At 39.4% G+C, this 16,485-nt stretch overlaps 1 protein-coding gene across 1 annotated transcript in view; it reads right to left on the reverse strand.

Annotated features, from left to right (window-relative positions):
* MED27 (mediator complex subunit 27) overlaps window positions 1–14,035 on the reverse strand; it is a 244,358-nt gene extending 230,323 nt beyond the window's left edge. The window contains exons 1-2 of the mRNA XM_063432486.1: window positions 13,783–14,035; window positions 12,455–12,599 (exon numbers count right to left, since the gene is read on the reverse strand). Coding sequence (XP_063288556.1) covers window positions 12,455–12,599; window positions 13,783–14,027 — 390 coding nt within the window. The 5' untranslated portion in view covers window positions 14,028–14,035. The remainder of the gene's footprint in view (window positions 1–12,454; window positions 12,600–13,782) is intronic.
* Window positions 14,036–16,485: the final 2,450 nt, after the last annotated feature.

Below are 16,485 nucleotides of genomic sequence, written 5' to 3' on the forward strand. Positions count from 1 at the left end.
AAGGTTTTTTTTATATATATAAAAATATATACCGTAAATAAAAAATAAAACAGGTGTATGGCTTGTAAATGTGCTATCATATTATATTAGGGGTACCCAAAATGTAGATACCCAGATGCTTTAAAACTACAGCATCCATGATGCGCTGTCATTATAAAGGCATGCAAAGCATCATGGGAGTTGCAGTTCTAAAACGTCTGGGGGATCTACCTTTTGGACACCCCTATTATAGGTCAACATAAATCACCCAGCTATCTAATATATTTTATATTTGTATTTATAACTACGAAAAAAAACCTAAAATCATCCACACGTGGATTATTCCGAGTCTGATACAGGTCCTCAGAAGAAGATTTTTTTATTTATTTTTATTTATTTTTTTTAAATAAAAAAAACGCACATTTTCTGTATCTCCTATTGAATTATATCCTATAAAGTCTACTCAACATAATACATAACTTTTTCACATTACAGCATGCAGAGTGTACAAAACACCACAAGAAGACCACGTTCAAACTCCATCTTTCTTCATTTTATTGTATACAAGTAAAGGACACTTTGCATTTATTAAGGACAAACTTTCTTCTTTTCGTCTACTTCGGAGAGATTAAGGGGAGAAAAAAAAAATCTTTACACAGGTAATGTTTTTGGATAAGATCCCTGGTGAAAACTGTCCTGCCAACTATGTAATTCATTTAGACAGAATCTGCTGCCTTAAACTACATTATGCTTAAAATTTTTGATCTCATCCAACAATTAATACAAACTTAACAGTCGTGCCAGGGAACAGCCAAGGAAAGGATGGCAATACATTTTTTTAATTTTTTTTTTATAAAAATGAACTTTTACAGCATTTTTCTACACTATTAAACCTAACGTTTTATGGGGCTTGACCGCCTTTAAGTGTGCATTTTTTAATAATCAATAGAAAGCTAATGAAAGCAAGGCAGTTGACCAACATATAGATGAAATTTTATTCTATGTTAAAGCTTCAAGCAACAATATTGTTTGTACGAGGTAAGAAATGGCTACACCTGAGCTATATGCGTACTGCCACGGCGCATTGCCTGTTCTCCCAGGAGTGCCATGCAGACAGCTTGTCTGCAAAGCATACTGGGAATGAGCCTCGAGCATTGTGGGTGTACGCTCACCTTACTGCAAAGACCAGGAACCACAAATTTGAGGCAAGAATATCAATTAATCAACGCAGAGTTTAAATATTACATACAAAGGGAGCTTGAGACAGACAGACAGACAGACATATATTCTCTTTAGGAAGACAAAGTTTAAAGCAGTCCATAAAAGTTGAAAATGTGGTTGTAGAAATTTAGGGGTGAGCATTACTCTTTTACCATTTTTAATATTTTAATTAGATTGTGTCTTTGTGTATAATGTGTGTTTTGGCACAATAATCTAGTGGTGTATGAATGCACCTAGGGATCATTTTATCTGTGTGTGTACACTCACACTTGTGTGTAAATGTAAGGAGGCATACATGTATGCTTAGTGATTCAATGTGTAGGTATCAAATGCTCACTATGAGAATAACTTCAAGAGGTTAGTACCAATAGCGGAAGCACCAATAGTGGCGGTCCGGAAGACAGCCACTAGGGGTATGTTTAGCCATTCAATGGAAACATTGCTGTATCCACTTGATGGCAACGTCTTACATTGAAGGGATAGAATCTAAAATGACAGGACCACTGCACCTAGACCACTTCATTGATATAAAAGTGATCTGGGTGCCTATACTATCCCTTTAAGTAATATATACACACACACATATCTATGGTCCTTACATAAGTTACAATGAAATATAAGAAATCTTTATAGTTAAAAATAAATAATAAAATATAATTATTTTTACAAAGCGTATTCTCAACACAAACATTTAAAAATAGTAGACGGTTTCTCGTGTTCCAATTGGTGTGAATACCAGGAAGGAAAATTATATATAGACAATGAAAAAAATAAAATATTACATACCCAAGATACCCATCTATGCAAAACACATGCTTTTACTTTCAACCTCGTAAAACCGAGAGGGACCGCATGTAAATTATTTTTCCTGGGGCAAACTTTACACGGACAGATAAGCTTCAACTAAAATCATGTACACCTTACTGTTCTCACAGAGAAAAAAAAAATAAATATTCCAAGGTCTCCTCAAAGCCAGAGCAAACAAGGCAGCAAAACTTTTGTTTTCTGTTCTAGAATGACATAACAAGGCCAAAGAATGTTAACGATTTCTGTTGTTCTCTTTATTTCATTAAGTCCCAAAATAAGTGATCATAAAGATGGTGAGGTAGACTAGTCACTGAATGCCACAGGTTGAAGACTAGCGATAATATTGGCAGAATAGAGGACAGTAAATGATCTAATCAAATAGAATTTCAGGGTTGGCACGCAAAATTGACTTATCGAGCTATAAGAGAGTCCCACTGGTCAGAACATGAACATCAAATACATTCAGCCCCAGGGCCACTGCACACAATCAGTTGTTTATTGTAGCATTTCACTGTGCAATGGAAAACCTTTGGAAAATAGGACAAATGTAATGAAAGTGTTTTTAGAGAATTGTATTAAATATGTATGCAAGAATGTCTTGTAGAGCGGCAAGAAACGTACTTACATAGATGATTAATTGGACGAATATTTGTTTTCCCATTAAATCCGATTTAAGAAAAATAAAATAAATAGATGGCAGTTGTGGAGTGGGTCTGATGGTACTTATGACAGGGTCTGGGTGGTACAGTTGACAGGTGTGCAGTGGGTTTAGGTGGTAGAGATGACAGGTGTGCAGTGGGTCTGGTGGTACCTATGACAGGTGTGCAGTGGGTCTAGTTCAGTGATAGCGAACCTTTTTGAGCCAGGGTGCCCAAACCGCAATACATGCCAACTTTTTTTTCCTCAACATGCCAACAAGGCAATTAAACCTGAATACTGAGAAAAAAACAACTCGTACAGTTGTCCGAACTAATTAACATCTTTTGTTTTAAAAGAAGAACACAACAACAGAGGGTTTAATGATACAAATTTTAAATAATGATATAAATAATAGAGAATATTAAGCTTATATTTATTAGTACCTTCAACAAATGCAATACATACACACACAGACTGCTGAACACATTCACACACCAACCGCTGAACACACGCACACACTCCACTGAATAGGGGTGCTGTGGGGGGGGGGGGGGAGAGGTTGGTAAAGATACCTAAAAAAAAGGTCCGAATTGTGTTTGGAGGTGAAGATAAGTGTGGATTGAGTTGGAGGGGGGGGAGGGGGGGTACAGATGGCAGGTGAAGTTGGTTTGCAGAGTTAAGATGACAGGTGTGGAGTGGGTCTGACATGTTGGTTTTCAGCCAGCAAATCTTTATCACTCCATTCCCAAATTCTCCTAACAAGAGCCAGACATGGGAAATGTCAATAATAGAGAGCAGGAGAATTGTAGCAAGGTTCTCCTTCTCAACCCGATCACTTGACTCCTGGCATATACATCTAGCTATCTACATGGAGGTCGATGCCAAGAATTGATCGACAGGTGGGAAGGAAATAAAATTTGAAATAGCATTACATTAAAATTTTAGTTAGCATACAATAAGAGGAGCCCTAGCACTAATTCAAGTTCTGAAGTACTTAAAGTTATTATGGAACATGAAGTCCAGTGTGAAGTTTAGGATGACAATTGCCAAGGGGTCCAAGCACCACAACATCTAAATTGGAATTGCATTAGTAAACACTACAGGTGATGACAGATGGAATTGTTGCACTTCACTAGTGAACGAGGGATGGAGTTTCCATATCATCCCATTACCTAGATAATCAATAAGCAATTTCTCTACCTTCTGTATCAAGAACCTACTTCCTTCAAAGAAGCATTCATTAGTGATCTGCGTATTATGCATCACGTATTGAAAGTAAATGGAATGGTTAAAAACAGTTCTTTATCAACCATCAAGTACTTAAGATCATAAATTCCTCAATGTGTTAAGATACAAAATGCCAAGATTCACAGAGATACTATTTTTGTAGTTACTCAAAACTTGAGGGGCTTTTTTTCCTTCAAAAGTAGTGCGTTCGGTGAATGGATGAATTTGGTACATGGCTTCTCCGATTATCAATTATTCCCCACCACAAAATCGGCACAACTTCCACTTCCCAGCAATGTCTAACAACCTTACATTGGTAGTAACTAAACCTTGACAAACAGTTTAAAATCTTTAGGAGTAAGAATGTTTGTTTTGAACATCTAAAACATGCAGTAATATCTAGCGTCAAAATAGTTCCACATTAAAGGGACACCGTAGGCACCCAGACCACTTCAGCTCATTGAACTGGTCTGGGTGCTGTGACCCCTTTGCACCTACTGCTGCAATGTAAACATTGCAGTTCCAGAGAACTTCAAGGTTTACATTGCAGCACTAGGTCTGCCCTCAGACAGCCACTAGAGGGCTTCCGGAATCCAAACGGACTTTTGGTCCGTTATCGGACGCTGGTCGTCCTCACGCTCTGCATGAGGACCTCCAGCATCAGATTTTTCCCCATAGGAAAGCATTAATTATTTGAACTTTAATCACACCAAGGCACCTGCAGGTTCTAAAAGCAATGCTCCCATATGGGGAGGTCTAATGTGCGCACAACTCGTTGCGGGACGGAGGAGGGGGCGGAGCTTCGACCCAGTACCGATGTGATAAGTTAAGTAAATAAAAGGGTTTTTAGCTCTTTATTTACCGGGGAGGGGGATCAGTAGTGCCAGTAATAATGTGTGTCTGTTATACTCACATGTCTTAGCATCAGTTTAAAGACAACAAAATTTTATTTATTCATGACACCAGCTGTATTTCTTGCCAAAAGTATATATATTTGAAATATTTATGTTTCAGGTATTATCTCTATTCCATTTGCTTACAGGTTGAATAAAAATGTTTTTTTTTTTTTAAAGGGTTGGTGTCTTGTGGGTGAACTTGTACAGAAAGAGTATAAAAAGGGTTAGATGGTGTGTGTGTTAAATTGAATGCAACTTCATGGAGCAGACATTTCAGCAAAGTACACAGAAGTTTAAAGAGATACTATATTCATCAAAACAACTTTAGCTTAATTAAGTAGTTTTTGTGTATAGAGCATGTCTCTGCAGTTTCCCTGCTCAATACTTTGCCATATAGGAGTTAAATCACTTATGTTTCTGTTTATGCGGCCCTCGTAGCACATCCCCTGGCTGTGACTTACACAGCCTCCACAACAAAAGTAGTGTCGATATTAATCAGATATTACAGCACAATGTGTTTTTATCTCCTGCTCTATTATTCGAACTATAATCATACCCGAGGCACCTGCAGGTTCTACAAGGCTATTAGCAGAGCGGGATTAAACTCTTCGTTAAAACAGCCTGTGCAAAAATAGGAAGTTTAAACATTAGATCTTTCTTTACAGGAAATGTGTAGGCAGGCTATGAAAGTCACAGGCGGGGGGGGGGGGGGGGTGTCAGTTTGATAGGCATAGATTAGAAGAGGACTATTAGCATCCCCATGTTTTACTTTGTACCATATACTCAGCTAGCCATTTGCCATAATTTTGAAGGGCTGGAGGCCTTACTAAAAATTGTAAAGGGTGCATTAGTCACAGTCACATAGGTAAAGACCTCCAGGTTGAATCACATGTGAGTGTTTTTTCCATGGTAGTATTTAAACAACCATAGGAACAAAACAGACACCCCACCTATCACGCTTGTACGGACGAAAATTAGAGATAACGGTCTGATGGACAGGTTGACGGCCCAGGTGCGAAACACCTCATCTACCTACCGAAAAGTATGGGAACCATGGGAACAGTTTGACACATGATCTAGGGGACCTACCTCTCAACTGGTACAACAAACGGTTCAGATAATAATGTTGAGCCAAACAACCCTGTAATGCGCAACTATGTGACATATGTTAAATAGCTTATGTTATTTGTTACATTATTGTATTATTTAATTACAAAAAAAGAAAAATGGACGGTTACTATGACGGAAACAACGGGCTTCTGCGTAAGCCTAACTAAGCATATGTATTACTATGTAACTGTCAAACCAAAAATAAAGAATTGAAAAAAAAAACAAAAAAAAACAACCATAGGGTTTCAACCCATTAAACCCCACACCTCTCAGCCACCACCGATGCTGGACATGTTGGATCAGTTACAAGTTGTTATTCTGAAACTATAACTAAGCTACCGATAATGAAGATTAATAAAATTCAACACCAGGAAAAGCTTCAGTGGAAATGATGGGTTGTTTGTGATGCGATCGTACAGTTTTAAGCATTTTTCAATTCCACATTACCAATGCATGCTTTATTTTCTGAGAGTTTACGCTGTCCTTCAGACACGTCCTTCTGAAATCCTGGCCTGTTTATTTTCTTCCTTTCCAGCTAAACTGCCACATGGTTACTCATGCATGCAGTAATGTAAGAAAAGGCTAAGGGAGGGAGAAGGGAAATGCCCTTATCTCAGCTCATCAAATATACAAGTGCAGTCTACGAAGGGGGGTGTGGGGTGGACACATTAATAATGGAGTAATGGGGGGAATACACAACAGCGAAAAGCAGCTGCCGCTAACTTCGAAAGCTAAACAGAACATAGGCAGCACAGTAAGGAACCTCTTCTTAAAGGGGAAGTCCCCCAATTGGGTATAAAATTGGATTGAAAACATTGGAAAAAGTAGAATTCTGGTAGCTTGATTAAAATGCCAGTTGTTATATGCTGAGTATAATAAAGGCTGTGTCACCAAAACAAAATAAAACATGAAATGCTTATATTGACCATGCTGGCATTTCACTGAAATTTCAAAAAAAAAAGTCAAAAGATATCACAAGACAAGTTAAGTTGTTGTCTTATGGTAAAGTCTCAGGTTTATAAAACTTTACAAAAGCAAGAGCATTTCCTCCGTCGTGTTTGGTCAGTTACCACAGATGTCACTAGGGACAGCTTTGGGAATCAGGCCATTGCGAGACATGATCTCTGGAGGCTCCCACGGTCTCATGGGATCCTCCATAGACATGAGTTTTGTACTCTGGAGCATGTGCAATAAAGTAGCACTAACGGATGCCACTGGATGAAGCACCACGAGTTTAAGAGATTGGAGATTTTTTTTTTTTTTTTTTTTTTTTAAAAGGTAGAGGGAACTGTAAACTTAAATCTCTAAATAAATGACTAGATTGCCAAAGCACATGTCCCTAACCCTTGAATTGGCTTGCTTCCTTCTATGCACCCACCCTCCTTATACAGCTTGTGAGCTTACAGTCTAGATGACAGAGAGTGACATACGAGATTGAGAGGAAATTACGAGTGATGGCCGGAGAGAGAGGGGCATGAAAGCATTGTTTAGGATGAAAGTTGATGAAAGAGATACAGTGGGCCACTGGCATCAAACCTTAAACTGTAAGACACTATTAAAAGCAGTCATTTTAATACACTAAAATGTATTTATTTATACAGATACAAACACTTTGTGACTCCACTATCAAGTGTATTGAGTGAGAAGCCCCCTGAAAAGTCATTTAGGGCCATTAAATGTATTTTGGTACTAATTGAAGTAGACCAAGTATATGATGTCCCAACATTTCTTTCTTATTCCCCAAGGGAGTACGTGAGTGTGTGTGTAAACATATAGAAGACATTTTTGTAATTAGAAAACACACAACTTCTTTAATTGCACACATATGTAAACATACAGATACACAAACATCGACATTTGCAGTACATACGCAAAAAACTGCCCTAATCGATAGAACTCGGAAAGACCATCTTATCGTAACCCTCCTTTTACAGCCATATTTAAACATTGAGATCTCCTACCAAAACGGATACACACCAGAAGGTGCCAACTGCTGTCTGCGACTAGGCATATGGTTCACTTGTACCTTAATTCACATTTAGCTCCGCAAGTAATGTGTAATGGACTTATTGCTGGGCACTTATAGATTTATGTCGAAGGGGAAAAATAAAAATATTTGCATATTGTTGCACAGCATTCTGGGAAATCTTCTGGAAACAAAGGATTTTACTTAAAATGGAGTAGAACTTTTGATCATGTTCTCTCCTCATCAGTTCATTAAAATCTGACACACACACACAGATTATTTTAAAATCGCCAGAACCCTAACACGGTATTCTATTCTCAATAAAACCTACTTCGATTTTATTCTAGATACATTCTAAAAATAATTTAACTGCCAGAAATCATTCCCAATCTTGTAGATTTGTCTGTGCACTTTCTAGAATAGTGTCTGAATACTAGCATTCAGATGCTTGAACAGGGATCTCATTTACTTTTATACCAGTATGTTTTACTTCCTTCATTAGCATGTCCAACATACAGTGCTAAGAAAAAGGATACATTTATTGATATCATTTAATCTGATGTGGAATGCAACATACAGACACACACACACAGACAGACACAAACAAGCTTTTCTCACTAGTGCAGCAGCACCAGTGGAGGAGGTACAAGTAACTCATCACAAATCCCTGATCTTGGGTCTTACGCTCTTATCCTTCATACGATTTTTATATCTGCGGTCCATTCTTGAACTGGAATTAAATGAAGTAATCAAAAGGCCATAGAGAAGCAGTTTGCATATTATTTTAATGCGCAGATAATATAACCCCGCAGTGCTGCACAGTTTGACTGCCGCCATGAATTCCTGCGTGAACAGCGTCTTCGAGACAAATAACGTCAGTTTTCTGCAAACATTCATATTATGAAGTCTAATGGTATATGGTTCACCGTTATGTAATCAAAACAACCAGAAAAATATCACAACGGAAAATTTCTCATCTCTTCTCAACATCACAATTTCGATTCTCTCCTTTTAAAAATACATACATTTTTTTGTATTTATTTAAAAAAAAATTATTCTTTTTTTTTTTTTACAAAGCTCAAGTGCTTTTGAATGCCTTTCTGATATATGCTATAAAAATATGAAGTGTCTAGACATCCCGACTTGACTTTCTGCGCCAAAAAAGGGAAAATAAAATGCAGAATTTTGAAAGATTAGAAAACGATAGAACAATCTATAAAGATGAATCTTTATGTTTGTAACAGAACAGCACTAATAAATCAATCACGTATTTTCTACTTAGCAGATTACCGCAGTAAGCAAAAAAAATTTACAGGATAAAAAAGGAGTAGAGATATTATAAAGTAGAAAAATAAAATTCTGTAACGGAACACACAAAGCACTGCTATCGCTGCACTGGAAAACAGACAAACAATTAGAAAGAATTTAGTTGATGGTTTTATTTAAATACACACTCCATTCCCCTACGGACATTAAATGCAATGTGTACATAAGATAACAGTTTATTATTTTAGGTGGGTTTTTGTAAATCTTCCTTTAAATATAAAATATTATCAAAAAAAAAAAAAAAAGGGTGGGGGGCATTGATTTACACAATCAAATGCAATTATTATTACTCAATATATAATATAAATCATTCAGGACCTTGTAATTGTGGGCACTCCCAATGTTGGCTGTGGACCATGTTTGCAACTATAATGCTAGAAAAACATCAGGGGAGATGTAGTCCACAACATCTGGAGTGCTGAATGTTTCCTACAACTGGTCTAGAATTTTAACCTCCTTGTTCAATTCCAAACAAATGATAGTCTAAAAAGGAACAGTACGTGCCCCATACTCACTACAGCGCACTGCAGTGGATATGGTGTACCTTGGCACAACGTAATAGAAGTAGTCAAACCTTTTTCCAATGGTTTGATTTGCTACCTGGGTCCTACCCAGCACCGCACCCTGCCTTTCAGAGCGCCAGTAGCTCTCTACCTGAGCCAGGTCCAGCGCTGCAAGGCTTAACTCCTAAGCGGAGAGCGATAAGCGGATGCTGGGAATTATATATGTATTAGGCAGAGCTGAAAACAGAGGCAAGCTGGGAATTCTTCCAGTTCAATTAATTTGGCCAAAATTTGTCACAGTTGTATAATTTCCTAGTTTACAATTCAAATTCCTTCAATAGTCAAAAATACCATGGACAGATTCATGGAGCCTAGGGAAAAAAGAAAAGAAAACTAACTGCCCCTTTAAGGATACACTGAAGGTATCCAAACCACTACAGCTTAATGTAATGATTCTGGGTAATGGAGTCTGACCCTGCAGCCTTAGCGGTGTAAATGCTGTTTTTTTTTTTACCCGAGTAAAATCCATTTCTATTGGTGGTCACTTAGTCAGCCACTAGAGGTACTTCCTGGGTTAGGTAATGCAAAGATTGCAGGACCGACGTTCAACGTCCCCACTGAACGCCCCCCAGAGAGATGCATTGATTGTCTACAAGGAGATGCTGATTAGAAGCAAGGCGTATTCCCGTGCTTGCGCACTACAATCCTAATGGCCTGAGATTATCAGGACTAATAATCTCAGTCAATGAGAGGAGGGCAGCCACACGATGACCAACACACTGGGGGGAAATTATATATAAAAAAAAAAAAAAAAAAAATTAGTAAAAAGAGAAACATATACATAAACACAGTATGCCTGGAGTGGGAGGGGTTTATTTTGGAACCTGGTTCCTAGGTTACCGACTCAACTTCCAGTTTGCGGGCTTTCCAGTTTAGGATTGAGTTCCACTATCAGTGGAGGAGAATCCGTTTGAGTTTGTGAGTAGGAAGCCTAAACCAAATTAACCTCCCCTGGTTATCTTCTTTTAGCATTGTACATTCAGCTATGCTACATTTTCAATCTGTTTTAATACATTGGGCCTTTGTTCGGCTACGCAACATATTCACTGCACTAGCAGTAAATTAGGCCTACATTAAGCTACACTACATATTCACTGCGTTTCATGCTACATGTTCACTATGTTTATGTACTTTTGGCCTGCGCTTGACTATGCTACATATTCATGGCTCTTTTAGTACATTTGGTCTATGTTCTGACGCGTTACATATTCACTATGGTTCAATACATTTGGCTTACGGTCGGCCATGCTCCATTTGGTTTCAGTACATCAGGCCAAGTTCATCCACGATATTCCCCCTCAACCAACTTTGGCTCAATACATTTACCACACATTCTTCAATTTGGTTCAGTATATTTAGCCTACTTTACTTGATCTGCACACTACATAATCACCTTGGTTTAGTACATTCGGCCATGTTACATGTTCACTTACTTCAGTACATTCAGCCTATGTGTAGCCGCGCTCTATTTTTACTTGAATCAGTACATTCGGCTTACGTTCGACAGCGCTGCATAGAAACTTTGGTCTAGGGCATTCAGCTTATGTTCAGCTGTGCTATATTATCACTTTAGTTCACCATGCTACATAGTCACTGTGGTTCACTACATTCGACCTACGTTCGGCTACGCTACATAGTCACTGTGGTTCACTACATTCGACCTACGTTTGGCCACGCTACTTTTCAAACTGTTACGTTCTGCCAAGCTTTCATTATCTTATTTTAAGCCTCGTTTAGCCATGCTACTTTTCGGCATGCCTTAACAGATAATTTTTGTTATGCCCACAGTTAGTTCCCAGACTGCAGGTAAGCTTCTACTGTTTTTTTGTTTTTTGTTTTTTTTAGCCCGTAAGCAACTTCACACGCTCATGCATATGACTCTTTATTAGTTCCTTCATTGTCATAGTTATCTGCACCATAAAGCGTTTTGCAGCTGTTAATTTTCAGTTACTCCACATATCCTCACTGTTTTATACTATACTTTTTGTCAATGCCCACTTGCTCCAAACCTGCAGCTAGTTGTCTACAAGACTATTTTGTCATCATTAATTACATCTTTAAGTTCTTGATGTTATCTTCCCAACAATCTGGGAAGTTTTGGCAGTATGTACAGTTGCAGTATCAATCAAGGTACAAGTATGCTTAATCATTAGGGGGCTTTAATTTATGTAGTTACATGTTTATCTAGTTTTAATCGCGTTGCCCTCTTTTTTCAGGCCTACCCATTTGGTTTCGGCACACCTACTTGCTACTCGACTTGCTACTTCTGGTATAGCTCAAACTTTATTGTATGACCTGGCCTTTGACCAGGTCGTATACCCACATACACTCTATTGTTCATAATCAAGCATAAAATGCTCCAAGAACAATGACGTTCTTATAGTGCTAGGAGAACCCAGGCAGAGTCTTATCTTAAGGGGTTAAATAATTAACAAACAGTTTTACTGCCAAACTCTAGAAAATGGTACCTGATTGATCTGCCCCCTCTAATTCCTAAGTGATGCGCGGCCCAGGACTCCGTATTAAAGCCTCAATACTTTTAGGGAGCAGAGGGCAATGCAATCTGACACCATCTTCCAGAGTTTGGAGTTAAACCATTCCTTAATGTTTTAACCCCTTCAGGTAACACCATGTGACCTCCTCATACCATAACAACCTCACTGCCATAAAGTTGGTTTGGTGTCAGTAGTGGTCCATTAAGTACAAACTGGATAACTTACCTTGTTCGACCACTTGTACGCCTGAAGGAGCTGACTGTAGAGGGGTGTCTTATCATTAACAGGATCAAGGCTTAGTAATCCACTGTTATGGAGAGGATGGTTCTCTGAGGGCTTACCAACCAGGTTACTGAGACGTTCCAGCTCACTATTAAAAAAACAAAAAATAATAATGAAATAATATAGGGAGTATTATTCAAATCAACACATCACAATGCAAAAACACAATAAATTGATCACTATTAAAACAATTCTCAATCAGCTGTCATAATTACAGATTTATCACTGTACTAATATACAGACAGATCTATAACAAACTATTCTGTCAAGCAAATGGCATTACTGTGATAGCTAACATCTCTTAAACCATACTTTCCTAATATTTCTTAAACCACATAGGTCTATATAAACAAACATACGTAAATTGTTATAGAAGACATTACAAAAACTAATATTTGTCTCCAAGCCTTTGTCAGGTGCAGCTTAGAATGGCGATAATTATAAAAACCATATTAATTCAAAATTACGCACAACCAACAAAGTCTAGAAACAATAACCACTAGATATGGACCAATCTGAAATTTTGCTAGATTTTCACGATAAGATATCGATCAACTGTGAGTCAGTGAGCAATTGAACAACAGACCAGTGATGAAAGCTGTGTGAGTGCAGCTGTTGTGATGACTTAATACACAGCTTGGAGCAGAGTTCACAAGTAAAGAACAGCAACCAGACTAAAAGCCTCTGCCTAACTGCAACCAGACTAAAAGCCTCTGCCTAACTGCAACCAGACTAAAAGCCTCTGCCTAACTGCAACCAGACTAAAAGCCTCTGCCTAACTGCAACCAGACTAAAAGCCTCTGCCTAACTGCAACCAGACTAAAAGCCTCTGCCTAACTGCAACCAGACTAAAAGCCTCTGCCTAACTGCAACCAGACTAAAAGCCTCTGCCTAACTGCAACCAGACTAAAAGCCTCTGCCTAACTGCAACTCCCTGCAACCAGACTAAAAGCCTCTGCCTTACTACAACTCTCATTATCCAGACTAAAAGCCAGTCTAACTGCAACTCCCAGCAACCAGACTAAAAGCCTCTGCCTTACTGCAACTCCCAGCAACCAGACTAAAAGCCAGTCTAACTGCAACTCCCATCATCCTGACTAAAAGCCTCTGCCTTACTGCAACTCCCATCACCTTCATTCAAGCAGGTACAGTAAACAGTCCCAGGTAGTCCCATTACACAGTGCCCCTCTGCTATGCCCCAGCAAGCCTTGGTGGCTCTCAGACCCCAGGCTGGCCAGCACCCCTCCATCCCTCCATCCCTGGGGTATTACTTGAGGTCCCTGTTGACAGAGTGCAGGTTGTCCTGGAACTCGCTGACGAAGGCCCTCTCCCTGGACTCCTGGCTCTCCTTGTTTTTCATGCCATCCTTCAGGCAGTCAAACACCCGTGTGACACTGGACCGCAGGGCCTGGATAGCGTGAATGGCCTGAGAAAAGGCCTCCAGATTCACCCCGACATTCAATGCATCCGCCATCATTCCCCTGGGCACCGGGAAAGCGTCGCCAACCGATGACATCACGAGCGCGCAAAGGACGCCGGGTATTGTAGTCCGATAGTAGTGCACGTTGTAGGGTGTTTATAACCAGCAACTCCTAGATTGGAGCTGCTGGGCACCAAAGGGGATACTGTAAATGATTATAAAAATAAAGAGTGTCAGAGTTAGTTACTAAAATGATAAGTCAAAGTGAATTTATTTAAAATTTCAGGCTAAAGTAGCCAAAATGGAAGCATAGCTGATTTAAGAGAATTTTTCCAATTCAGCAATTTTTCCTTAGATGTCAAATGCACCTTAAATTCTCTCTTTAGTGATTAGCCCAGTGTAATTAGCAACATGATGAAATTCAGTTCTAGGGCAGTGCGTATACAAGACAGATAGAGAGCCCAGTGGTATCAAATCAGGAGCCTGTTAATATCCAAATTATCATATAATCCAACCATTAACATTGCATGTTTTTATGTTTCCCATAAATATATTAGATACTAAAGGACGTTAAGTTTCTAGTAAAATTATTATAATTTTTTTATTTATTTTTTTGTAGTTGTTTTTTGTTTATTTGTTTTGGGGGAAGGGGTACATATGGCCAATTATTTGGTTTGTACGAATTTTTGTTTCATATTTGATATAATCATAAATGTAAGATGATATTTATGACCTGATTTGTCTTGCCCTCTCATACTAGATATTATAAAATGGTGTCTGGACTTTTTTTTTTTTTTACCCTTTTTTGTCAATCTGTCTTTTATTGAGACTGCAAGATATAACATACAGAAAAAAGAAACCGAGTTAATACAGATGGTTATAGTGCATAATTACAGATACATGCACAGTGTAATAAATACCTGGGTACGTCAGTCTCATTTTTTAGTTACATAGATTCAACAAATAGGATCCATAGTGCTACCTGGACTGGACATGTGTATACAATATGCTAACATGAAAAATGCAATCAGTCAAATGCAATAACTAAGACAAAAATGTGTTAATCCTCTCATTTCTTAGTGAATATGTAATGCAAGCTGTCAGGCACGACAAGGCTAACAGTTGACATCAAGCAAATGTTTACTGGATGTGTGTAGATCAGCGGTTCCCAAACTGTGTGCCACAGCGCCCCAGGGCACACAAGGGAGCCGCAAGTTATTTTCCCAGTGCTATGATGATAGCACCGGAAACTGTGCTCTCCCCTGCCGGCTCTGCAGGACCGGAGGGGAGATCAGAGTTCTCCCTCTCCGGCCCACTAGCACTTTGCTGGCAGCCGGCGGGGGAGCTCTAACCTGCAGCTCCACCAGGTTCTCCTCTTGCGAGCTCAGAGCGTTGCCACAGTTACCACAGCAATGCTCCGAACCTCGCGAGAGTGATCTCTAGCAGCTCCTGAGGCTGCTAGAGTTCACTTTCACCACCAGGGCTTCCACACCAGGACCACCAGGGATTGCAGGAAATGTCCCCCTTCCAAGGCAAAGGTAAGCAGGAAGGAAGGATATACCGGTAATTTTTATTTTTAATTAAAAAATATATATATACAGACCTCACTCCCCGATACACAGACTACCCCATACACACACACTGCCCCCATACACACACTATCCCCATACACACAATTACCCCCCCCCCCCGTACACACACACACACACTACCCCCATACACACACACTGCCCCCTCATACACACACACACACTACCCCCCATATACCCTGCACCCCCTACACAAACACTGTGCCCCTCACACACACTGCAATGCCACACACACACACTGCACCCCTCACACACTATACCCCTCACACATACTGCACCCCCACACACACACTGCCCCTCCCCACACACACACACTGTACCCCTCACACAACCTACCCCCCTACACACACACTATACCCCTCACACACACACTGTACTCCTCATGCGCAAACTGCCCCACATACACACACACTGCACCCCTCACACACACACAAACTACATCCTTCACAAACACAATGCATCCCTCACATACGCACACTGCATCCATTTACACACACACATATTGCATATAGCACACCTCACACACATATTGCACCCCTCACACACACGCACATTACAGCCCCTATCCCGGCAGACCCCAGGTAAGTTGTCAAACTGTTCTTAAACAGTTCGACTACTTACCCTGGGAGGGCACTACGGCACTACTGGCACCATAACCACTACAACGTAATATAGTGGTTATTATGCCTGGATTGTTACTTTAAATAGTCTACCAGTGCCACTCCCAAGATTAGGGGCCCAGTATATGCCACAGCACGGTACATATATACAACCTAGAAAGTTGTTTTGACTTGGGGTGCCTTGGAAAAATACTGACATTTTAAGGGCGCCTTGAACTTAAAAAGTTTGGGAACCACTGGTGTAGATTATACTGTAAAGTTGAAAACCACTGGACTCTAAATTAGTATAAAGTGGCTGCACCTAGCTATGTACAATATCAAACAAAAAGATAGCAAACAAATGAA

This window comes from Pelobates fuscus, chromosome 9 (genome assembly GCF_036172605.1).
Source record: "Pelobates fuscus isolate aPelFus1 chromosome 9, aPelFus1.pri, whole genome shotgun sequence".
In the NCBI taxonomy this organism is placed as follows: Eukaryota; Metazoa; Chordata; class Amphibia; order Anura; family Pelobatidae; genus Pelobates; species Pelobates fuscus.